General features: G+C 54.4%; 1 protein-coding gene across 5 annotated transcripts in view; it reads right to left on the bottom strand.

Moving 5' to 3' along the window:
* Rasal1 (RAS protein activator like 1) overlaps nucleotides 1–25,449 on the bottom strand; it is a 28,130-nt gene extending 2,681 nt beyond the window's left edge. For 2 of the 5 annotated variants that reach the window (XM_038346035.1, XM_038346036.1), the window contains exons 1-18: nucleotides 25,385–25,449; nucleotides 21,606–21,662; nucleotides 19,619–19,732; nucleotides 19,397–19,458; nucleotides 17,430–17,559; nucleotides 14,398–14,479; nucleotides 14,180–14,311; nucleotides 13,313–13,398; nucleotides 12,618–12,735; nucleotides 12,342–12,495; nucleotides 11,974–12,038; nucleotides 11,613–11,725; nucleotides 10,197–10,389; nucleotides 5,893–6,030; nucleotides 5,043–5,187; nucleotides 3,040–3,212; nucleotides 1,025–1,162; nucleotides 815–950 (exon numbers count right to left, since the gene is read on the bottom strand). In XM_038346035.1, the coding sequence (XP_038201963.1) occupies nucleotides 815–950; nucleotides 1,025–1,162; nucleotides 3,040–3,212; nucleotides 5,043–5,187; nucleotides 5,893–6,030; nucleotides 10,197–10,389; nucleotides 11,613–11,725; nucleotides 11,974–12,038; nucleotides 12,342–12,495; nucleotides 12,618–12,735; nucleotides 13,313–13,398; nucleotides 14,180–14,311; nucleotides 14,398–14,479; nucleotides 17,430–17,559; nucleotides 19,397–19,458; nucleotides 19,619–19,732; nucleotides 21,606–21,662; nucleotides 25,385–25,449 (2,101 nt within the window). Of the gene's footprint in view, nucleotides 1–814; nucleotides 951–1,024; nucleotides 1,163–3,039; nucleotides 3,213–5,042; nucleotides 5,188–5,892; nucleotides 6,031–10,196; nucleotides 10,390–11,612; nucleotides 11,726–11,973; nucleotides 12,039–12,341; nucleotides 12,496–12,617; nucleotides 12,736–13,312; nucleotides 13,399–14,179; nucleotides 14,312–14,397; nucleotides 14,480–17,429; nucleotides 17,560–19,396; nucleotides 19,459–19,618; nucleotides 19,733–21,605; nucleotides 21,663–25,384 lie in introns of those variants that run through there. The other 3 variants (XM_038346037.1, XM_042055906.1, XM_038346038.1) reach the window with 3 other exon arrangements.
* Nucleotides 25,450–25,901: the final 452 nt, after the last annotated feature.

Genomic DNA, 25,901 nt, shown 5'->3' with positions numbered 1-25,901 from the left:
GTTGTGTTGATTTTAATTGACACAGGCGGGCCCAGCCTGCTGTGGGCGGCACCATTCCCTAGGCAGGTGGTCCTGGGCTGAGTGTGAGCCTCTTAGTGAGCCAGCAAGCCCTGTTTCTCCTTGGTTTCTGCTTCAGATTCCTGCTCAGCTTCCCTCAGTGATGGATCGTGATCTAGAAACGTAAGCCACATTAACCCTTTCTTCCCCTACGTTGCTTTGGGCAGAGTGTTTAATCACAGAAACAGTAAGGAAGCTGACGCAGACCGTATTGACCCATGGGCTTGCGCCCCTCAGTCACCATCTCCAGTCAACTCCAGCCACTCGAGGCCACATCTCCGGGCAGCCCTGGGGCTGGGGCTTGGACACTCTCTGAGTCTCTGAAGCCTTCTAACACTGTGATAATTGTATTTGGGCTGGGGTGAGGATCAGTGGTAGAGTGCTCGGGGCCAGATATTCATCCCAGCAGCAGCGTAACAACTTGCTGTCATTATCACCACGGTTGACACTGCCATCTAGCCTCAACAAGTCAGACCATGTGCTCTGGGAGCTAGTACATGGTGGGAATGCTGGAAACTTTAGTACTTGTGTGTAACTAGCACTATGTGCCAGACGGTGCTATGCGTATATCAACTCAGTATCACCCAATAGAACCGAGGAGGAAGGGCTATCCTCAACCCCGCTTCCCAGTTAAGACCAAGGAATAGAGAAATTAAGTCACTTACTCCTGGCTGCACAGCACACCCAAGCGAGAGTGAGAGACGCTACTGATTGGCAGATGGGGAGGGCAGAGCCTTAGCAAACCCCCCTCCCTCACCTAAGCGCTCAGCCTGGAGGCAGCAGGTCCAGCGTCCACTGCGGAAGGCACCAGGGTGGCAGGCAGTCAGCTTGTCCTGGTTGGCGGCGCTGGCTTTACGCAGGGCTGACAGCCACTGGTTGAGGTCATTCACGTTCTGCAAAGGGTAGAGGCCATCAGAACACGAGGAGACTGAACCGTGGTCCCCACCCGATTGTGGTGACCCCTTACCTTGCACTGGAGGTAGGTGGTGTGTGGCACTCCAGTGCCATCCTGCGTCACCACCTGCATGACGTGTGGCAGTTGGAAGGCACCCTCATCCACACGCTCCACGGCACGGATACAGGACACTGGGATGGATGAGTGAACCTGTAGGCAGCCACAGGCAGCATCCCTTTGGATGGGGTACCAGGGGGAGTCACCGAGGACAGGTACTCTTTCTGCATAGCTCTGTTGTGTCTTCCCACAGCCCTGCTCTGTCACCTGCTGAGTGACTTGACTTTTCTGGGACTAAGTTTGCTTCTAGCAACATTAACATCACTGACACCATCATCACCAGAATCCCACAAACACCATCACCCTCATCATCACTGTGACCATCATCACTATTATCACCATAGTCATCATTACCACCATCGTAACCAGGATTATCAACACCACCACCACCACCATCACCACCACCACCATCATCACCACCATCATCATCACCATCATCACCATCACCACCATCATCACCACCACCACCACCACCATCACTACCACCACCATCACCATCATCACCACCACCATCACCACCATCATCACCACCACCACCATCACCACCACCACCATCATCACCACCATCATCACCACCATCACCACCACCATCACCACCACCATCACCACCACCACCACCATCACCACCATCATCACCACCATCATCATCACCACCACCACCATCACCACCACCACCATCATCACCACCACCATCACCACCATCATCACCACCATCATCATCACCATCATCACCACCACCACCACCACCATCACTACCACCACCATCATCACCACCACCATCACTACCACCACCACCACCACCACCACCACCACCATCATCACCATCATCATCATCACCACCACCACCATCATCACCAACCACCATCATCACCATCACCATCACCACCACCACCACCACCACCACCATCATCACCATCATCATCATCACCACCACCACCATCATCACCACCACCATCATCACCACCACCACCACCATCAACCACCATCATCACCATCACCATCACCACCACCACCACCACCACCACCACCATCATCACCACCACCATCATCACCACCACCACCACCATCACCACCATCATCACCATCATCACCACCACCATCACCCATCACCACCACCATCATCACCACCATCATCACCACCATCACCACCATCATCATCACCATCACCACCACCACCACCATCATCACCACCATCACCATCACCACCACCACCACCATCATCACCACCATCACCATCATCATTATCACCACCACCACCACCATCATCATCACTATCATCCCCCCTCAGCCTCACCATCATCCTTGCCATGGCAGTTGCTTATGGCAACTCACCGTGCAGATGGCACTTGACTGTGACATTCGGAACCTTACATCCCTCATCTCACTCAATGACCACGACTGCTCTCTGAGACTGGGCCTGTTATTCTGCCCAGTTTAAAGATGAGGAAACTGAGGCATGAAGGTAAACGACCCTGCCAAAGTCTCTCGATCTGTGGACCCAGCCTCACAACCCAAATAGCCGATGAAATGCAAGCCGTGCCTACACGCCAAGTCCTAGCCTCCCCTGGGCTGCTTAGGATGGAAGACAGTGGTGTCACCTGCCTAGGACAGAGCCTGTCACACACAGGCACCAGGGAACGCTTGTTGGGCGAGTGCCTGGATGTGTGTGCGCCCGCACACAGCCAGCGGAATAAACGGATCTTACGCGAGCCTGGGATGCCAGGTGCAGGCCGTGTGGCCCCCACCCGTGCGTGTCCACACCCGGCCGGAATACCAGCCATGAAATGTGCACCTGCTCAAGAGTGTAACAGCGAGTGTCCCTGTCCCTGGCCAAGCTTGGAGCCAGCCAAGAGTTTGGAATTTGTTGCCTTAGCTGTTATGATATTGGGGAAGCAGTTACCCCAACTCCCACCCTGAACCTCAGCTTCTCCATGCACCCTAGTGACACCTTCTTGTGGGTGGAGTCTCACCTGCCACTCTGGAGTCTTGGAGTAGGAGAGGTCCCGCCCACTCAGCCGGAAGTAGCGCTTCTTGAAGGCAAAACGTGTGGCCAGGCCTGCAGGCTCCTCCTTGCGCTTCAGCAAGAAGCCTTCCCGAACAATTGTTGAAGGTTGGACCAGGGCACAGGCTGGCCCCCCAGGCTCTGGGAAATAGAGAAAGGGGAGAGTGACACCTCTGGCCCCTGCTGCAGTCTGCTCCTAAGGAGTGGGAATACCAAGGCTGTGACCTCCGACCCCACCCCTTCACACACACACCCCAGCCACTGAGGCAAAGGACTGAGAAGCAGGGGAAAGTGGTATCCATATTCCGCTCCGAGTCCAGGGACCTGCAGGAGAGACTGCAGCTGGCCAGCACAGGGTGTCCAGCCAATCCAGGAATGTTCCCAAGCCCCCTCAGAGCTCCGGGCTACAGACCTCTCTCAGCAGCCCCTCCTGTCCAAGATCACCACAGTCATTGCCCTGGTTACTCCTATGTGACCCAAGTCTTTCTCTGGGAGGTGGCCTCTAACCCCAAGTCCTCTGCCTCAGAGCACATGACACAACACAAGCCCAGCTCGCCCACAGCTCTCCACGTTCTTTGATCTCCCCTCTTTCTCTCCTCTGCACTAGCCTCTCTGTCGCTCTCTGTCCCCTCCCCAGGACCTTGTGCTGTTTACCGCCTGGATCACTCTTACATCGAGACTCGTTTTCCGAATCCTAGCCAGAGTGCCTCCATCTTGCACCAAGATGTCCTTTAGATATTCCATGTGCCCAGAGAGAAGCCAGAAAAGCCATCCTTCTCCCAGCCAGTGTCTCTGAGGCCCCCAGAATCTCCCGTAAGAGCGAAACGGAGCGTGCTTAATTAAAGTCCTGGTTTTGGTCTGTGTGTGCCCTGTATAGTCATTTCCACCACATTGACACTAGGTGGCGCTCTGAACCCAGGGCTGCATAGCGCCCGGGTGGGAGCCGATAGGTGAGTCACTGGGGACTCCGTTCTCTGGGCACCTGGCAGCATCCCCATCGGGGAGCAGATGTTAACTTAACAACCTCCAAAAAGTCACAGTATCCTCATTCTGGTGGCACCAGGGAGGCCACTAGGTTGCCCAGACTAGCCTGGAACTCTCTGTAGACCAGGCTGGCCCCTCTTGCCTCTGCCTCCTAAGTGCTGGGATTAAAGTCGTGAACCACTTCACCTGCCCACCCCTCCCTCCCTCCTTTGTAACTCCCTGGCTGTTTGCCCATTGTCTTACAGCTTGGCCCCCACTAGAATGAAATTCTGTGAATAAGCCCAAGATTTTCTGTCTCACTGTGTGTGTGTGTGTGTGTCTGTGTGTGTGTGTGGTGTGCATGTGTGTGCGCATGTGCTCACATGGAGACCAGAGGTTGATTGACATCTGAAATCTTTCTCTGTTGCTCCCAGTTTATTTTCTGACACAGAACCACTTATTGAACCTGGAGCTCACTTCTTGGCCACAGTGACTGGCCTGTCTCCAAACCACCAATGCTGGGGTTACAGGCAGGCACAGCTATACACGGATTTTAGGTGAGCATAGGGATTTGAAGTCGGGTCGTGAAGCTTGCTCAGCAAGCACTTCACCCACTGGGTCATTTCCCCCTCATTAATCACTTTATCCAAAGCATCTAGAAGGGTAGCTTTCTTTCTTTTTTTTTTTTTTCCCCAGTGCTGGTATAGAACCTAGGACCTCATGCAGGCAAGGCTCTCCTCCATGAAGCCAAAGCCCTGGGCCTTTGAGATGGTGCCTATATGGTGGAGACTTATTAAACGTACCCATACCAGAGACTCTGCGCCACGACCCTGTCACATGACCACATTGGTAGAGAGGACCTAACTGAGCCTGACACGAACGTTAACTGACTAATTCGTTGACCTGCAGGTCCGTGATCTTGGTCCTGGGGAACTGGGGACTAATAGCGTACTCCCCTTCCCCGGGTGGGGGGGTCACAGGTCAGGAGCGCGGGATCGCAGGGCTCACCCTCAGCCCCATCCACATCCACCAGCTGGTCCAGGAAGTCCCTCACGCGTGAGATGCTCTGCAGCAGGAAGGGGTGGAGGGGGGCCAGCCACAGCTCCTTGCCCTGGCCCAGCTGCTGGCCCAGGTTTCCAATGCTCTGCACAGCCTGGAGCAAAGCAGAAAGGAGGCCAAGGTCACCCTGAGGCGAGTGCCCTTTGTGCCCCCGAACTCCGATTCGCATATCTGTACACCTCGGGCACTTTCTGATCCTCCCTCTCCCTTTTGGAGTCCGCACCCCCAGTTCCCTCCCAACACCCAGCACTACCCAATTCTATCAAATGTAGACCCGTGAAAGCCATAGTTGTGGCTACTTGGTCAAGAATAGCTTAATTCATACTAAGGTATAAATGATTGCTAGTCCACCGCTCCCATTTCTTTCAGAAGGAGTGAGTTTTCATAATCTCAAAATAAAGAAGAGGAAAAAGAAAGGGTTACTGGGCTGGGGCTGTAGCTCAGCAGTAGAGTGATCGCCTCCCATGCATGAGCCCCATGTTCAATTCCCAGCACTGCCAAAAGGGACAGGTGGGGGGGCAGGAAATGAAAGCTAGACCAGGTAGTACATTTATGATCTCAGCACTTGAGAGACTGGGACAGGAGGATCGCATGAGTCCTGGGCCAGCCTGGGCGATGGGGCAAGTTCTGAGTCTCAGTGGCCCAGCAAGTCTGTGTCATAGAAAACAGAGACACCACACAAGGAAACTGGCTTTCTTTGGGGCTTCTCCAGGGCGGCCTTCCTGATCTTTCCCATCATGCATCTCTCCAGCTGAGCGGACTCAGGTGAACCCCCCCACCCCCCCCCCCACACACACACCTTGGCGAGCAGCAGCAAGGAGCGGCTGGTCTGGGGATCTGCGTGCTGGTCTCTGAGGTCAAACAGCTTCGGTGTGAGGATGGCGGGTGCAAAGAAACGCAGAAAGAGGAAACCGCTAATTGCCAGATACTTCACATCCTGCCAGAGAATCACAGACGACAGTTGGGGAAACTGAGGCAGCAAACACTAGGTGCCCAGAGGAGGGAGAAGGAGTTGGGTCAGAAGGCTTATCCTAGTCTGTCAAGGAGGGTGCTCCTCTCTGCCTCGGTTTCTCTAGCTGGAAAATGGGATGACAGACTGATCTGGTTTTAGCAGACTCCTGCCTGGGCTCGGAACACAGTCATTGCAACCTCGGAGAGGCCAAGTGGCTTGCTCCGGGTCACACAGCACAGAAGTCAGGATTCCAACCCAGATCTGTGACCTGTCTGGTGGCAAGAACAGGCTGTATTCGCCTCCCACAGCCTCTCCTTGCCACTCACACTGGGACGGGTCACAGCCAGTTTTAGAGAGGCAGCAACTGAGATGCAGGTTGGTCATTTGCCCGAGATTACCCAGGGACCAACAGCAGGGGCAGTATAGCTTACCACTCCTGCCGTTCGGTCTCGGCTACCCAGGGTCAAGAGTGTACTTAACCTCTGCTTTCTAAGCGAAGAAACTGAGGCTCAGCAAGGAGCCCGGGCAGTCAGGCTGCAGAGCCCACCTGTCCACGCTGCCCCAGTCCCAGAGTCCCTTTCCGCAGCGGGCACAGCTCACTCATCCACTGCTGTGTCAAGCCTGAGCCTGTATGTCTATGTTTATTTTGGGGTGTCAGTCATACCTGTGACAGTAGCTACACTGGAGAGCGCTAGCTTTCTGGGCATGTCAGCCTTGCCAATGGGCCCCAAGGCTTCGGTAAGAGGGGCCCTTCTCAACCAAAGCCCTGAACTGTTCCCAAATCACCACTTCCTCCCAGGCAGGTCCCCAGGTCATTTTATGCCCCAACATTAGCTCATCAAGGTACACCTGAGCCAGGCCTGGTATAGCACAGGCCTGTCATCCCATGTACACAGGAACTGAGGCAGGAGTCACAAGTTCAAAGCTAGCCTGGGCTACAGAGTGAGTTTCAGGCCAGTCTAAGCAGGTTAATGATACCCTGTCTCAAAATAAAAAATAAAAAAGGGGGCTGTGGGTGTGTCTTACCACTGATGTTTGCCTGGTGGGCATCGGGTCCTGGGTTTCTCCCCAGGGCCGCAGAAGCTGGCTGTGGTGGCACACGCCTGTGATCCCAGCATGCGGGAGGTGGAGGCAGGGGGACCACAAGTTCAAAGTCACTGGGCTAGTTACTTTTTCGTGAACTTGACACAAGCTACAGTCACCTGGGAAGAGGGCCCTCAAGTGAAAGAAAACCAGCTCAATCAGACTGCCTATAGGCAAAGCTGTGGGGGCCCAGCCTACTGTAAGAGGCCCGATTCCGGAGCAGGGGGTCCTGCGTAGTCAGAGAAAGCAAACTGAGCAAGCCCTGGAGAGCAAAACAGGAAGCAGGGTTCCTCCATAGTCTCCTCCCGCCTTGACTTCCCTCTGGGATAGCCCACAAACTTTTTTCTCCCCAAACTTGTCTTGGTGCTCATCATAGCAGGAGAAAGCAACCTAGAACAGTCACCCTTGGGTACATAAATTAGAAGAGGCCAGCCTGGGCTACATCACGCATGCACACGCACACGCACGCACACGCACACACACATGCACACACACACACACTCTCACTCTCTCACACACATGCACACTCGCACACACTCACTCTCACACACACACACACGCCCGTGCATGCACGCACGCACACAAGCACACATGCACACACACACTCGCACACACACTCTCTCACACACATGCACGCACACACACACTCTCACTCTCACACACGCACACTCTCTCACACACATGCACACTCACACACACACACACTCTCACTCTCACACACGCACACTCTCTCACACACATGCACACACACTCACTCTCACACACTCACACACACACACTCTCACTCTCTCACACACATGCACACTCGCACACACTCACTCTCACACACGCACACTCTCTCACACACATGCACACTCACTCTCACTCTCACACACTCACACACGCACACACTCACACACACTTTCTCACTCACACACACACTCTCTCACTCACACTCACACACACACGCCCGTGCATGCACACACGCACACAAGCACGCATACACACTCCCTCACACACATGCACACTCGCACACACACTCTCACTCTCTCACACACTTACACGCACACACTCACACACACTTTCTCACACACACACACTCTCTCACTCACACACACATGCACGCACGCTTGCTCAGAGGCGTCTCAGGGCTCCCTACCTTCATGACCTGAGAAAGTCTGGGGTCCCTGCCCACGGGGGACATGTGGGTAGCACTCATGTTGGCTTCCTGGGCAGAGCTGAACACGGAGCTGGCCTCTTGGTCTCTTTCCCTCCCCCACCTTAGCCGCGTCCTACTTAACGCCTCTGAGGCAGCCCAGGTGAGAGCCAAGCTAAGTGGGGTGCAATGCCGCCACCTCTAGATGGGAGGAGGGGGAATCTGGGGAAGAAATCTCCAGCTCGGTGGGCCTCAGTTTCCCAATCCGTAAACAAAAAGCAGAAAGCAGTGCTGTAAGAACTGGGCTGTGACATCTCCAGCGTACACCAGGTTCTAGACCTTTCTGCCAAGGGGTATAGTCTTTAGCATTGGGGAAAAGTTAGTCTGGCTGAGCAGGAAAGTTTCCTCAGTGGTAAATAGTGTGTGCTTCGTGTTCCATCAAAAGACCTGAGTCTGGATCTCTGCACCATATCGAGTGGCTAACAAAGGACTGGAATGCTAAGGGCTCACATGACACCCTCTGCCTCTGAGTGTGGGGTGCACACACTTTATAATCCTCCTGTTGCAGCCTCCAGAGAAGCTGGGTACAGGCCTGCGTCACCAAGCTCCCCACGACAGCCACCTCGGGTTGTGCACTGAACATTATTAAAACAGGAATCTCAGCCCGGTGGTAGTGGCGCACGCCTTTAATCTCAGCCTTTAATTGGGAGGCAGAGACTGGCAGATCTCTGTGAGTTCAGGAACAGCCTGGTCTACAGAGCGAGTTCCAGGACAGCCTGAGCTGTTATACAAAGAAATCCTGTTTCAAAAAACCCAAAACAAAACAAGCAAAACAAACAAACAAACAAAAAACCCTAAGGATCTCAGACTGGGAGCCCATGGTCCAGCACAACCTCAACACAAGGTGACCAGTTCCAAGCGACTTTTGCTTGTGTGTCTGCGTGAATTAACCCTAATATTTCAAAACTGGGAGACTTTACATAGAATCCTGGAAATTGGTGAGAGAGAGAGAGGAAGTTAGTGGGGGAAGAGGGAGGGAAGGAGGGAGGGAGGGAGGGCGGGAAGAAAGGAAGACATAGCTTAGTCCAGCTCATCTCAGCCAAGCCTGAGGCAGAGGCCTGTCCGTTATCACACATATCCCAGAAGCTGAGTCTGGAGAACTGCAAGTTCAAGGCCTACCTTGGAAACTTAGCAAGGCCCTATCTCAGAAAGGTGAAAAGAGCACTACTAGGCCGTGGCTCAGTGGCAGAGAGGAGCTGCCCGGCGTGCGAGAGACTGTGCTTTAGCCCCGGCATAGCAGTGAGAAAAGGCTCTGCAGGAGCAGGGACTGAGCCCCATTCCTATGCAGAACACTGGCCTCAGTGGTCCCTGTAGACAAAGCTACATTTAGCCCCAGTCTCCACCACTCCTTACAGCTCCGTATCTGTCTGTTTATGCCCCTTGCCTGGCCCAGAGCCACAGCTCCCAGTTTCTACCAGTTGTATCCGGGCTGGGAAAGCCTAGCGCCTACAGAACCCACGCGGCCTCATCCTGGCCCGGCCCTCTTCTTACCTTCTGCTCTCATCAGTACCATCATCATCACCATCATCACCGTCACCATCATCTTTATCACCACCATCATCACCGTCACCATCATCTTTATCACCACCACCATCATCATCACCACCATCACCATCACCACCATCATCACCACCATCATCACCATCATCTCCACCAACACCATTACTGACATCATCACCACTGTCAACCACCACCTCCTTCATCATCGGTCCCCTGGCTTCTAGGTCCTGCCAGGAATACTGTCCTCTGCCAGGACACACACACTTAAGTCTGAGCAGCCCAGATCACCTTTGCCCTGACTCTGCACGTGACCGACGGACACAGTGCCCCCGACCATCCCAACATCCGCATCGCCCCGCAGAACCCAGCCCACCTGATGCTCCGCCCCGGGGAAGCGTTCCTCCACACGCCGCTGCAGCTTCCTAAAGGCCAGGCGCAGGGCTAGTGGGCAGCGCCCTACAGAGCTCACAATGGCATCCACGATGGACCCCAGGTACCCGGTCAGCAGCCCCAGGCTGGTCTCCCGCACCTGCTCCTCCGTGGGTGTGCCCTTGAAGGAGATCCTCCTGGAGGGAGCAAGCAGAACCTCCGGTCAGAGCACCACACCTGCTGCCTCAGAACCTCCCAGCCTCCACGGTGCCTCCCCTCACGCTGGACTCCCTGCTGGAGTGAACTCTGGGGCAGGGTCCCAGCTTAGAACCCTCATAGCGGCTGTTCCTGTGTCCTGAAACATGCTGGCATGCAGCTAAGTGTCACCTCCTCAGAACGGCCACCACCCTCTCTCACTTCATAACGACTTGCTTCTAGCTCTGGGTGTCTTCAGCATGGCCACGTCCGATGCCTTGGCACATACAATCCCTACTGCCCGGAGCCCTCAAGCCAGAAGTTCTCAGTCCCTGTATCCAATCATGGCCCCTGGCATTGCCCCACGTGTTCCTAACGGTAACTCACAAGTTGAGTGTCTACCCCTCCCATTTAACAGGCATGGAAACTGAGGCCCATCAATAGGACTTGCAAGCAGGTGGCAGACCTGAGACTAGAAGTCAGGACCAGCTCCACTATCTGTCTGCAACTCTGCCCCACCCAGGTTCCCCGTGTCCCATCGCCCATAAGTGCCACTGAGTCTCCAGTGGTCTCCAGCTCTACCCTGGGAGTTTCACAGACAACCCTGTCCTGTTTGGGGCCTGGGTTCAAATTCCCACTTTGCAATTTCCCAGTTGTGTGACCTTGGGCAGGAACCCCCCCCCCCTCGCTGAGGTTCAGTAAAGAGGGTGCCGAAGCCTGCGTCTGAGGTGGTCAAGAGGTGCGGGTCCTAACAGACCTGCGTCTAGCTCTCAGGGTTTCAGGGAAGCCAGCCCCCTGACTGTAGCAGAGAAGATTCTGGAGAGAAAAGAGGAGGCGTCCATGGAGGTGTGGGGTGGCTTTTAGTCATAGCCTCGCTTGCCTCCAATCTCATAGAAGGTTCCCAGGATCCATTCTGCAGATGACCCCATGTGGGTCTCCATCATCTCCCAGCATTCCCCTGTTCTGTACGTCACTTGCAAAACCCTTAAGTGCCCCCAACACTCCCAAGTCATAGGGTGCGGGAGAGGCAGAGGCAGCATTTGGGCTCCCCCAGAACAGCCTGAGCTGCCGCGCGCGCGCACACACACACATGCACATGCACACACACACAGACACACACACACACACGTGTCCCTAGGCTGGTGGCAGCCAGCACAGAGCAGCCCCAGGCAGCTGCAAATGATAAGGGACATCTTGAGGTCTGAGGCACTCCCACTTCGCTCACCGCGAGCGGTTCAGGTCCATCTTGCAAGGGTCCAACTCCATATATTTCTTCTCCTCGAAGACGCGGCTGATCACCGGCCTCAGGACCTCGTGCAGGTAGCGCATGCCCACGAGCTGGGGGCAGGGGCCACACGGAGTGGCTAAGGGTGGCAGAAAGTGCCCTGGGCTGGGGCAGGGGGTGTGCAGGGAGATTTCAGAGCCAGGCCAGTCGTGTCCAAGGGTGCCGCCCAGGGCTGAAGCCAGACACCTGCCATCAGCACCCAGCTCAGCCATCTAGGGCCACTTGAGGCCAGTAGGCTCTGGGGACCGAGTGAGCAGGGGGAGGAAGCCACATGCACCCAGACATGCCAGCTCCCACTCACCTTCATGAACTGTTCCATCGACTTGGATGCCAAGGAGTTAGAACGGAAGAGGGTGTTGGGGTCATCTGGGAGGACAGGGGGTGTGTTTGCTGGTGTGGGGTGGGGGCTGGACCCAGTTCACCCCACTCACTCAAAGTGGAGATACGATTCTTTCGGCCTCAAGAATCAGGGAGAACCCAAAATGTCAACTTTAGTCATGGCCCAGAGGCCCAGAGTGGTTTGCCAAGCTGCCTGAGGCCACACAGCGCCCTTCCGGGTCCACGGCACAGATACCCCAACATATAAACATCCTCTAAAGGATCTCACTTCTCCCTGGAGATCCTCTGCAGACCCATCCTTCGGGAAGAGCGTTTGTGTGGGAAACTCACTAGTTCGAGCCACCTCACGCCTTGTGAGGTAGTCTAGAAAGGACCCGGCCAGGCCCCGGCCCAGGAAGAGCTTCACAAGCTTGGTAGCAAGGTCTTGACGACAGTCCCCAGAGGCCAGTTCCTCTAGCACAGCCAGGGGGCTGGTGGTGTCCTCCTGAGCAGGGACAGGAGAGCCACCAGGTGACCTGAGGCCCCAAAGCTGGCCCTGGTTTCCCAGGCGGGGAGCTACACCCTGGACCCAGCAACCCAGGTGGCAGCACCTGCCACCACACCCACCTCGGCTGGCCCCTGTAACGACTCCAGAAGCAGATCCATGAGAGGCTGGTAGCACTGGGAAGGCAGGACGCGGTCCTCAGTGAGGCGCACCTTCAGCCTCAGGGCACCCAGGCTTCCCCTACACGGAGCAGACCATAGAGAAGGAGATGTGAACGCAGGCTAGCCCAAAGCAGGTTAGCCCAAAGCAGGCTGAGACATGAGCATGGGAGGGGCAAGGAAGGGCAGTGAGGACAAAAGTGGATAGGGAGAAAGAGGCCCCAGACGGTGTGTGGAAAAGCCACAGTGGAGGCCATGACCAGGTGCACAGCCACACACAGAACAGGCAGAGCAGCAAGTGTAGGCAGGGCAGTAAGATGTGGGTCTCGTGGACACAAGCCGTGCAGTCAGTTATGTGAACAGTGAGGACGGGAACAACCAGGAAAAGACTGGTAGGGCCAGGGCGCTCTGTGGTCGGTGTGCACAGCCCATGTGTGCACAGCAGACAGGATGTGTTAGCTACTCAGGATGGCGTTAGAGCGCTTGCCTAGCACAGCCAAGGCCCTGGGATCAGTTCCTGACACTACATCATAAAGAAAGGAAAATAGCCTGGAACATACCAGGGACATGTGACTAGGGCCAGAGGGACAGGGTGGGCCAGTGCCAGCACCCAGGATAACCCGCTGAGTTCATGCCCCTCACTAGGCACCCACATTTACCCAGAATCCTCAGCTCTAGGAAAGGGCAGGAGGCGGAACCAGCCATTGGGTGGCTTCTGTTGAAGGGTCTGTGGGGTGAACTCCACCTGTGGGGGACACACAGACCTCAGCTGGGGGCACTGTCCTGCCTGATGCGGGGCCCACCCAGTCCTGGAGGAAGAGGCTGGCCTGCCATCCACAGATGCATTATGGTCAGCCAGGGTCCAGTTCTTCCTCTCTCTCAAGCCTTAGGGCCTCTAAAGGACACTTAATTTACAATTGAGAAAAGTTAAGGTGCCAGGCAGCAATGGTGCACTAATCCCAGCACTCGGGAAGCAGGGGCTCAAGCAAAGCTCTGGGAGTTCAAGGCCAGCCTGGTCTACAGAGTGAGTTCCAAGACAGCCAGAGCTACACAGAGAAACCCTGTATTGAAAAAAACAAAAAGTAAAAGAGAGGAGAAAATGCTTGGAGAGACGGCTCGCCCTGGGCCACACAGGGAACACAGTGCCACTGCCATAGGCCCAGCCTCAGACAAGCTAAAAGCCACGGGGCTTCAGAAAACCCACTTCCACTGTTCCAGACGTCACGTGCATTGGGGGATCATGACTGTCAGCCTCACAGGGTGGTGACGGTTAGGTCAATGTAGTGACAGGCACCAGCATACCCAGGAGCCGTGGGCCTACCCCGTGGCCTCAGAGAGGTCCTTGCCTCCTTCACGGCCTGTTTTCTGGCCTGTCTCATGAAGAGCGAGACTCCACTACCCAGGCTGGCCAATGGTCCTCGCGACAGCTTAAACACCCACCCCCAGGCCCCAATCTTACCTGTCTGCTCATGGGGGGCAATGGGGAGCCACAGAGAGCATTTATTAGTGGGGGTGGGGACACTCACCATGCCCAGGAAGTCATTCTTGCCCACCATGTCCCAATCCCAGAGCTCCACTCGCAGCGGGGAAGCGGTCCCCCGCGTCTCCCGCAGTTCCAGCACCTCATCCCAGTGTGGGAAGCGGGTCTTCTTGATTGTCTGAGGGTGCAGAGGGCTGTGAGCAGCAGAGGTGACTGACCCCACCCACTGAGGGGAGTCACACTTCTTCCTGACTGTCTGCTCACCGAGGTTTCCAAACTATGGCTGCCCCAAAACACACGCGCGAATGGGTCTGACGTGCCAGAGATGTCCCGGGGGGCCAGGTCCCTGGGGACAGAGGAAGAGAAGGGGTTTGTGGCTACAGGCCCGAGGCAGGCCTAGGAAAGAGAGTTCAAACTAGATCATTCTAATGGCAAGGTTCTGTTACCAGGGCAACGAGCCTGTCCATCACAGGGGCCCTGGCCAGGTCCATCACTGCACCCATGCAAACCCAGCAGTTTCTATACACAAACAACTGGGAAGCAGAAGAGTTCCTCATTACCCCTGATTTCCACGAGGGGAAACTGAGGCACAGAAAGATCAGACTATCACAACACTTAGCAAGGGAAGGGACAATGGAAATGAAAGATGTCTCAATCTCCCCAGATCCCCTAAGTGGGGAGCTACAGGCATGAATTCAAAACCTGACCCTGCTGGGTGGCATTAGAAAAAGTCACCTCCCTTCCCTGAGGCTTAGTCCAGAAAAGAAGGACAATAACAGACCAAGTTCACAGGACCAAGAATCCGAGATGACATAGAAAAGTTACTTAGTGTAGCACTTGACTCAGCTCACTTATTCATTCAACAAACACACATGCCCACACCTTGCTTGGGAACAAAGAAAAAAGCAGGAGATACAGACATCCTGCCTGTGGTTACCATGACAACTTGAAGCCTCACCTGAGTCAGCTTCCCCATCCCCCTTCTAGCGGGCCCCCAAATCCAGGAACACCCCACCACCACCAGGGGCTGTTTCTTCCTCCCGCTTGCTTCCCAGCCTTGCTGGGCATCCAAAGCCTTTGGTTTCCTAGGAACCAACACAGTTGCTAAGCGACAGCAATCGGTCCCTCTCCTGCGTGCAAGGATCCTGTACAGCCTAGTGTCTGGGGAGGGGGTCATGGGCAGAAAAGCTGAGCGCAGACCCCTGAACACAATCTGTTTTCTGGTTCCCTTCCTTCTTGGGCCATTCCTCATTCATGCTTCTCCCACATCCAGCTGGGGCCAAGGCCGAGACCTGAATCCAGAGCTGTCAGAAGTTCAGAGAGGGCAAGAAAGGGTCTTATGGTCACACAGCAACCTAGAAACACGGATTGTCCTTAATATGTGCAGGCAGAATCTAAGAGTGAAGGTTGCCTGAGGGAGCGAGGGAGGCGGGGGACAGAATGGCGGGATGTCGAGAGGAAGAAGAAGATGGAGATGCTGAAGGATGTGACGGGGAGGGGGACTGAGGAGCTGAAGGGGGCTGGAGACAGAGGGAAGACTGACGAGGCTGCCTCTGGGTTTTACGGGTCCTGTGTCTATTGACTTCCTTCAGGCTTTTCCTCCATCACCCTCCCTCTCAGCCCATAAGACTCCAGTGTGACCCCAGGTCGAGCCAATAAGAATTGACCCTGGGATGTTCTGTAAAAGTGAGGTTCTTGGTCAGTTGTACAAGCAAAGTCGGTAGGTCACCAGCCTCAGGCCATGAGGTCTATTGTGTCTCCACTTGGAGACACGGCCTGAAGTCAGCCTCCTGGATCCATCTCGCCTGAGGCCACCTGCCTTCAGAGAGCCAGTAATTAAGACTTTGCGCAAGAAGTAACAATCTGATATCTATTTATGACTGTGTCTTTGTATGTATGATGTGTGCGTCTATCTGTCTGTCTGTGTGTGTGTCTGGGACTGTGTGTCTGACTGTGTATGTGTGTCTGTCTGTCTGTCTGTGACTGTGTGTGTCTGTGACAGTGCATGTGTCTGTTTGTTTAACTTATGTATTTGTGTGTGTGTGACTGAGTGTTTATGTACATGTGTGGGGGTCACAGACAATTTTCTTTTTTTTTTAAAATATTTATTTATTTATTATGTATATAATATCCCGTGTACATGTATGCCTGCAGGCCAGAAGAGGCAACAGAACTCATTACAGATGGTTGTGAGCCACCATGTGGTTGCTGGGAATTGAACTCAGGACCTTTGGAAGAGCAGGCAATGCTCTTAACCGCTGAGCCATCTCTCCAGCCCCCCACAGACAATTTTCAAGAGTTGGTTTTCTCATTCTACTATGGGTTCCAATGATCAAACTCAGGGCATCAGGCTTGAGTGGCAAGTGATTTACACACACACACACACACATCTATCTCCACACACACTCATCTACCTCCACACACACTCATCTACCCCCACACACTCATCTACCCCCCCACACTCATCTACCCACACACACTCATCTACCCCCACACACACTCATCTACCCCCACACACTCATCTACCCCCCCACACTCATCTACCTCCACACACACTCATCTACCCCCACATACACTCATTTACCCCACACACACTCATCTACCCCCACACACACTCATCTACCCCCACACACACTCATCTACCCACACACACTCATCTACCCCCCCACACACACTCATCTACCCCCACATACACTCATCTACCCCCACACACACTCATCTACCCACACACACTCATCTACCCCCACACACACTCATCTACCCCCACACACACTCATCTACCCCCACATACACTCATCTACCCCCACACACACTCATCTACCCACACACACTCATCTACCTCCACACACACTCATCTACCCCCACATACACTCATTTACCCCACACACACTCATCTACCTCCACACACACTCATCTACCCACACACACACTCATCTACCTCCACACACACTCATCTACCCACACACACTCATCTACCTCCACACACTCATCTACCCTTGGGTTAAGATATTTTTGACAGCTGTAGTGGCAAAGCATTTAATTCCAGCACTTGAGAGGCAGAGGCAAGCAGATCTCTGTGAGTTCAAGGCCAGCCTGGTCTTCATGGAGAGACTGTTGAACTCACAGAGATCCACCTGCCTCTGACCGGAGTGCTGGGATTAGACATGTGAACCACCATGCACAGCTTATGTGGTGCTGCAGATAGAATCCAGGGCCTGTGTGTGCCAGGCAAGCCACATCCCTCGCCTCCTTGCTCATTTTCAGAGCCTCCCACCCCTCCCCCAGAGCAAGAATACCTGGCCTGTCTCACGTGGCAACGGAGGCATCGACCCCGAGCGTCCTCCAGCAGCTGCACAGCCAGGTAGACCTCACCCTGTACCTCGGCGTCTGGATCCACTCGGCTCAGGTTGATCCAGCTGTCAATCCCTGCAGAGCACACCCGGTGTTTAGGAAGCACCTGGACTCGGTAGGCTTTGTGTCAGCTCAGAACTGCTACTGTAACAACCATGCTTGACGCAGGCGGCTTCTCATGCGGGACCTCAGATTCGGTCTGCGATCAGCCCTATGTCAGAGGAGGAAACTGAAGCACAGAGACTCGACTATCCTCTACCCCCACAGCTAGGAAACAGCAGAGATTAGATGGACCTCTGTGTGTCCAAGGTCTACAAAGAGAACCCCAGGGCTGCACAGGAAACCCTGTCTCTAAAAGGAAAGAAGAAGACAACAGAGGCGGAACACAAACGTGGAGAGTGTAGCTTTGGGATGCACCCTGGAATGTGAATGACACAGACGCACGCGCACGCACGCGCACGCAGGCCTCCCGTCACATTTTGAATGTATTGCGTATTGTCTTTTGGCCCCAGTGCAGCCCAACCTCTCTCGGCAAACATCGTTCCTTCCCCTTTGTTTCTCTTTTTGTTTTGTTTCCATACAGGGTCTCATTCTGTATCCCCAGGCTAGACCAGAACTCCTGTTCCTCCCACCTCCACCTCCTGAGTGCAACCAGGGGCCAGCACCGAGGCCACCATGCCTGGCTCTATGCTTTAACCTCCTGTTGCCATTTTGTGTCTTCAAACATCTTACTTTTCAAAGCACTTGTAACTGTGGCCACTGTTTCAAATTTGACAGACTCTAAAATCACCTGGAAGATAGCCCTCCAGGCACACTTGGGAAGGATTGGCTGGATCAAGGTTAACCCCTGAGGACACCCACGGGGGGATTTTCTTGATTACCTAACTGCTGCACCATTGCAGTGTGGGCAGAACCATTCCCTAGGCTGGAATCCTGGCCCCTACAAGATGAAATCAAGGGGAGCCCCAGATGTCATTCATCTCTGCTTCCTGGTTGTGGAAGGGATGTGACGAGCTCCCTCAGCTCCTGATGCCTCGATTTCCCTGCCACCATGAACTCTGAACTGCAAATTGGAATAAGCCCTCCCTCCCTCAAGCCACCTCTATCAAAGTCACAGGAAAAGAAAAGTCCTGAATTCCAGCCAGGGCAACACTGGGAGACCCTGTCCCAAACGCACAAACAAACACCCGTCGGTGCTCCCTGCTGCCGCCAGAAGAAAGCCCAGAATCAGAATCTCTGACACTGGAATTACAGCCCTTCTGAGCCACACGTGGGTGCTGAGCACTGACCTCTCACCTCTGACCTCTCAACAGCGCTCACTCTTCATTGCTGAACCACCTCTGCAGCCCCTGTCGCTCTAATGCAGTAACTAGCAAACATGCAGTTGGCACTCAGTGATAGAGCCATTGCTTTGACCCCAGCACTGATGATGATGATGCACAAGTGAAGTCTCACTCTGTAGCCCAGGCTAGCCTCCTGAATGCTGTGATGACAGGCATGCACCACCAAATCCAGCTTGGGAAGTCACTTTCATCGCCATCACCCTCCTTGCTGGCATTCCCAGCGGTAAGATGTGTATGTGGTCTCCCTCCACCCCACCAAGATGAGGACAATGTCCCCCTGCCCAGCACCCACAGACACCCTTTCCTTTGGCTCTGGTGCACGCCTTTAATCCCAGCATTTGGGAGGCGAGGTAGGCGGATCTCTGGGAGTTCAATGCCTGCCTGGTCTACAGAGTGAGTTCCATGGCAACCAGAGCTGCTACACAGAGAAACTCTGTCTTGAAAAAAAATGAAAAAACGAGGTAGGGGGAGTCTTCCCCCTTCAGACTCTGAGGCCACTCCCTCAGCCCTTGCAAGGCCCCTGTAGGTCAGATCATCTTCTTCTCTCCCTCCAGTCAGGATCTGCTCACCTCGAGGGTCAGCTGTGATGGCCTCCTTGCTCAGGGAGATCTTCCCAATGGTGTCGTCGTGTCTGTGGGAAGGTGGTAGGAGAAGGTCAGACCAGGGCCAGCACTCTCCCGTAGAGCCATGGGGATAAGTGTCAGGGGTTGGAGGCAGCGCACTTCTTCTTGGTGTGTAGATTGGTGTGTGACTTGGGATCCCCGTGCACACCCCACCCACCCACCACACACCCAACCGTGTCCTCATCCAGCACGTAGAAGGCCAGGTGGTGGAAGTCCAACGGCAGGTGCACAGTGTACTCCTCCCCCCAAAAGGGGCTCAGGCTCCTCCAAACGGTTGCTGTCCTGCAAGAGGGGTGCTGGGCTAGAGCCTCATACAGTGGGTGACCTGGGGATCCCCACAAACAAAATTAGGGGCACACACACACAAACACGACAGACATTGCCGTGCACATGCTTCTAGAATCTACACACACCCCCATCCCAGGAATACAGCAAGTGCACTCAGACCCATGAGCTCAGACAGAGAAGCACACCCGGACCCAATATGCACAGGTGCCAGAGATACAGACAAATGCAGGTATGGCTGCAGGGAGTCTAAATGTGTATGCATGCATGCAGGCACACATGCAAATAGGCATGTCCCCAAGACACAACAAAAGAGGTTCACAAGTAGACAAAACCCACACAGAGAGACCCATGAAAACATATACACACATACAATCAGAGAAACACACCTAGACAGGCCGAGGAAGCCAGAGACACAGGATATCACGCATCCACATAGACACAGATACACACGAGCACCTCAGAAACATCTAGAAACCTGTTTGTAAATATAGACACAGTATCCCAGATAGACACCGAGACACAAAGACATGCTTACATAGCAACACAGAACCCACCAGTCACCAATACCCAGTGGTACATTCCTACGTTCCCTCCCTACCCCCTACCCAAACTGCAGACATCATCTGTGATTGGGGTGAACTCAGGGATGCTTGGGAATAGTGCAGGGCTCCCCAGGCAAATTAATCAGGTGAAAGAGAACTGGGCAGGGAAGACAAGCATCCCAGATGGCTGGAACCATGTGTGTAAAGGCCCTGAGGCAAGCGTGAGCAGGGCCAGTCAGAACACTCGGGGCTTCACGGCACCCAGAAAGTCAGGGGACGCTAGGGTGAAGTCAAAGATGGACACAGACACACATACATATGTCCCACATCTGGGCCTGGCACCCTGACAGGGTTCCCACCGTGGCTGCTCGGGGAACAAAGACTTTACACTGCCCAGTGAAGTCCCAGCCAAGCCCAGTGTGCAAAGCTTGCTTCCCGCTGTTGGTTCCTTGCAGCCCAGAGAAGGGAGAAGAGCTGCCTTAGAAGCATACAGAAAGCCAGTCCGGGGCTTGGGGGTTTGTATCTTATCACAGGGCAAACACAGAGGGAGCCATGGGAGGGGTCAGCCTTCCTAGGGGCTCCCCACCCCCATTCCCAGTCCATCTGGACCAGAACTAGTGCCAGAAGCATCCTGAATCTTGTCGTCTCCATAGAAACCAAGGCTTCAGCCACCCGCCCACCACCCCCTCAGGTCTACAGGGGCTGAGAGCTGTCCCTTGACCTGAGGGGGAGGAGAAGCCCCACTCAGCTGATGCCCCATCAGGACTCAGCACCTACAGATATCCACACACCTCCTTCACACTCACACCTGAGACACACACACACAAACACACACACACACACACACATCTCCGGTATGCACGGGAGTCCTGTGGACTTGTACACCCACATGGACGCTCACACGTGGTCAGAAGCATTCACACCAGCTCTTATGGCACCCCAGATGAGCAGGCTGGTAGAGCACACATGCGCGCGCACACACTCACACACACACACACACACACATTGGTGTGAATACGACACACCCAGACACCCGCAGCACCCAGAGGCCCGGAGTCAGCCAAACTAGCCAAGCATGAGATGCCCACACTCCCCACCCCCCGCCAACAGGCTTTGGTGGTGGCTGAGTCAGCCCCAGGGAGCCAGAGATATCACGGGTCCCCAGACAGAGGATATTGGCCAGTTGACACCGGCTGCAAGGTTTTACCCAAAAGGCCAGGGCTAATGTAGCCTCCTTGAAGCCTGAGAGACAACCCCCACCTCCATGAGGGACTGTTCTCTCCGCTCCCTTCCCCTCCTGACCCCACCCCGTGCTGACTACGCACCTGGCCACAACCTCGTCATCGACTTTCACCAGGCAATAGGGGTCACTGCTCCCAGACCTGTGGGAAGAGAGGGTCAAGAAAGCTGTTGGTTGGGAGCCTAAATGCCTAGGCAGGGTGAGGCTGAGGCCCAGAGAGGGAAGGGGACTTACACTGGATCACACAGCAACTTCTACAAAAAGGCAAGCCCTTAGGGAGCAGCAGGTTGTGTTGTTGCTGCCCGGACCAGTCACCTGTCACCCACTGGCAGTATAAGCCTGCGTGTCCATCCTGCTCTAGGACTTTGGTTTCGTTACTATGACTCCAACAGACATTAACACTCACCCCGCCATCCCTCAGCAAGGGGGCAGAAGAGAGACAAAGAGAGGTGTGGAGGAGGGATCCTGGGTTACCCTGAGCTCCCTGACACAGACAGGACCCTAATGCCAACTTCTGAGCTGAACACTCCACTCCACAGCCTGCCCTGACCCCCATCCTCAGCAGGAAGGACTTGCAGGCATACACCAGGGTCCAGGACCTCAAAACTGAACCCATAGATATGGGTGTAGGGCTGAAGAATGGCTCAGTGGCAAACTGTTTGCCAACCATGTTCAAACCCTGGGTCCCATGCCCAGCAGGAAAAAGCAAACAAAAGCAAATCCCAAAAGACAAGTGCTATTTCCCCCTCACAAAACCCTGGGCTCTAGGCCAATCAAAGGCAGCCTCTCCTACCTCCCCTTTATAATAGTAGTCACCAGTAAATCCCAGGTCACCTCCCCTTTATGATAGTAGTCACCAGTAAACCCCAGGCTGCCCACCTGAGTCTCCATTGCCTCACTCCCAAAGCCATCTCCTTGGAAAGGCTGTCTCTCACTGCCACCGTCTAAAATGACCCTCCAAGCCATTTGAGATGGGTCACACCTACAGTCCCAGCTCCCTGGAGGCTGAGGCAGAAAATGTACCTGAACCCAGGAGTCCAATGTCAGCCTGGGCCACAAAGTGAGAGTAAGGCTCAGATAGAAGATAGATGATAGATAGATGATAGATAGATAGATGATAGATAGATGATAGATAGATAGATAGATAGATGATAGATAGATAGATAGATAGATAGATAGATGATAGATAGATAGATGATAGATAGATAGATAGATAGATAGATGATAGATAGATAGATAGATAGATAGATAGATAGATAGATAGATGATAGATAGATAGATAGATAGATAGATGATAGATAGATAGATAGATAGATAGATGATAGATAGATAGATGATAGATAGATAGATAGATAGATAGATAGATAGATAGATAGATAGATGATTGATAGATAGATGATTGATAGATGATAGATAGATAGATAGATAGATAGATAGATAGATAGATAGATAGATAGATAGATAGATCTTTTCTGGACCTAAATCATCTTGCATAGTTTATCTGTGTGTTTGTGTCTGCCTCTACCTTCCTACAACCTCTGAACTGTAACCTCCTTGGGTTGCTGGCTGTACCTACTTCTCCACAGGTCTGAGGGTGTTCCTGCAGGGAAGGTTCAGGATAAATGGATGTGTGGAGTGCAGACTCTGGAGAAGGGTGGGGTAGATGGTACAGATGTAAATTCAGCTCGGGTCTCCTAGCCATGTCCCCTCTGCTCCTCCAGCTGCCTTCTCCTGGTCATGGGTCCACTCAGTCACAGGGAACAGGGATGTTGGCTTCAACTTGGGCCTTTGGCTGGCTGGCTGAGTCGTTCCCTATGCCTCAGTTTCCCTCCAAGACTTCTCCACCTCATTCTTCAGCTTCCCCAGTGTAGATATGGCCCAGACTGACTGTAATCAGTTAGCATGCAGGCTTGGGGATACAGCCTTTCTCAAGAAACCTGGCTAACTCCAGGTCCCTCAAGGGAGTAAGTAAGGGTCAACACATCTACTTCTGGGCCATGACGCACATGGCCTTATCGGGCTCCTATCAGGTAGGGGCCAGGGTGGCAGGCAGGGCTGGCCTCTCCCAGGCCCTGGTCTCTCCAGACTCCCGGCCTCTCCCATGGCCTCATGACCCTCAGCCATCACTTCCCTGTTCAGTTCATACATGGAAGCCATCGGTGTTCATGCGCTAGCTTTGTGATCTTACGGCCACGGCTGCCTCTCTGGTCCTCAGTTTCTTCATTTGTAAAACAGAGAAACCAGCTGGCACACACAAAGTGTTACACATGATCCATGCGCATGGTAAGCCCTCAGTGATGACGGGCACAGTTGGCCACCCCCTTAACCTTGAGTGTCAGACTGAATCTAGGACCTCTGCCTTAGAAGGGGAAATGAGACAACACCCCGGCTAACACCCCACTCTCAGACAAGGGGACCCAAGCTTGTTCTGAGAAGATCCCTTTCGGAAAAAGGAGCTGCCCACTAGAGAAACTGAGGCAGGGTGTCCAGGAGGGCACAGTGATACTTCCTCAGCCTTGTTCTGGCACATGGCTCTCAACCCAGGGCTACCTTGGCCAGAAAACTGTAGAGACGGGGGTAAGATGCAAAAATTAAAACCTAAAGCCCCTTCCAGAAGAAGCAGGGAACCCTTGAGCCTGTATGCGAGCCCAGTGGTAACATCTGCCAGTGGCCCATAACTCTCTCCCAAGACTGGTAGACAGCTGGTGGACCAGAGTTCAGCGAGGCAAGAGTCCTATTTCTGGCCAGGTCCCTTCAGCCAGCCAGCAAGTGCCAGGTCTCTATTCCTGCCCCACAGTTCTGTAATTCCTAACGCTCGGAGCATAGCTCACGCTGGTGCCGTCGCTCCCTGCATTTGCTTCAGGTGTGTATTTATTTATGGTAGCGGATGAGGGAGCTAGGGCATTAATATTACTCTAAACAGCTCCCTTCTGGATACAGCTGCAGTATTGGAGGACAAGGAGGTTCCCAAAATCAAAGGGAGGGGATGCAGACTCTGCAGCTTGGGTAGTTGGGACTTCCACCCAAGCAAAGAAGAACTCCGGGTCCCCGGTCTGCTCACCTCTCCACAGCTGACCCCCTAGCCAGTGCCCTCCACCTGCTCTGCTGGACACGGGATCAAGCAACAGTTTGATCTCCTTCCAGTTCTACACTACCCAGATGGGACACCAAGGGCCAGCAAAAGGCAGGTTCAAGGTCACTCAGCACGCCTCCTACCAAGGATGGCAGAACCTGTCTCAGGTGCTGGCACCTTCAGAGCCCCTTCTGGCTCTGAAACAAGCAGGAGGGGGAACCCGCTCCCCCACCCACCTCGTTCTGCTGAGTCAGCACTTGCTGATTCAGCCCTGGAGAAGCAGAGCCAAGAACGGGGCAGAGGAACCCAGCGCCCCCAGCTCCATCAGTTGGGGACCCGAAACAGTCCACCATAGGTTTGCAGGTAAAAGACTGGGGGACTCGAGGTTCCGTGTTAGAGGGCAACCTAAACACCTCTGAGGCACGCAAAATCTTGGGGTCCATCTGGACCACAGTCTCTGGGGCTCTATCGGTGATCTCTGGGGAGCCACCGTCGTCCGGAGAAGCCCCACCTCCAACACCTGCTCTAGGTAAGGAAGGGATCATCAGCCCCCCCCCCCCCCTCGGCTCTAAGAGGACCCGTCCAGAGGTTCCTTCTCCTGCTCTGGAAGACCTACTTAGGGACATCCTAGAACAAAGACACCTTCCTTCCCCAGGGGAACAGGGCGCGGCACCTGCTAAGCATGGGTGCCCCCCTCTCACAGGACAGAGAGGGCGGATCCCCAACAGTGGGTCCTAGACAGAGGCCCCCACAACCCTTCCACGCACCCCAGTGGGCACCCAGGGACTCACACATCCTTGGCGGGCAGTGCCCGTCCCTCCACCACGCGAATACTCAACGAGCCGCTCTTGGCCATGGCGCACAGTCCCAAACTTTCCAAGCAAGGAGTCTGCCGAGGTTCCAAGGCTGGACCAGGAGGTGACCCTACATATCACCAGCTTCGGGCCCGGCGCGCTGTCCCTAGGCTCCCACGGGTCCGGGTCCGGGGTGTGATTGGGCTGGATGTGAGGCTGGCAGGGAGAAGTGCTGGATCCCGGGAGAGGACATGCGTCCCGAGCTACAGGTAGCCGTGTGCTGCGCTCCCTCCGGGCAGGTTGAGCCTGGTGTCTGCAGCTTGGGAGGTCCCTCCGGATCCCGCCCCTCCCGCAGCTGCCCCGCCCGCCGTGAGCCCCACTCGAGCGCCCCCTGCTGGCACCCCAGCCCGCTGCACCCAGCTGGGGACCCCAGGAGCTTTGGGGCAGGGGGCAGGGGCCGCGGGCAGTCAGGCAGGGCGGTAGGCTACTACTGAGCTGGCATTGGTCCCTCCAA

The sequence above is a fragment of the Arvicola amphibius genome, chromosome 10 (assembly GCF_903992535.2).
Source record: "Arvicola amphibius chromosome 10, mArvAmp1.2, whole genome shotgun sequence".
Taxonomy (NCBI): Eukaryota; Metazoa; Chordata; class Mammalia; order Rodentia; family Cricetidae; genus Arvicola; species Arvicola amphibius.
Note: the sequence above shows the minus strand (reverse complement) of the source record. Positions and strands in the feature narration are given on the sequence as shown.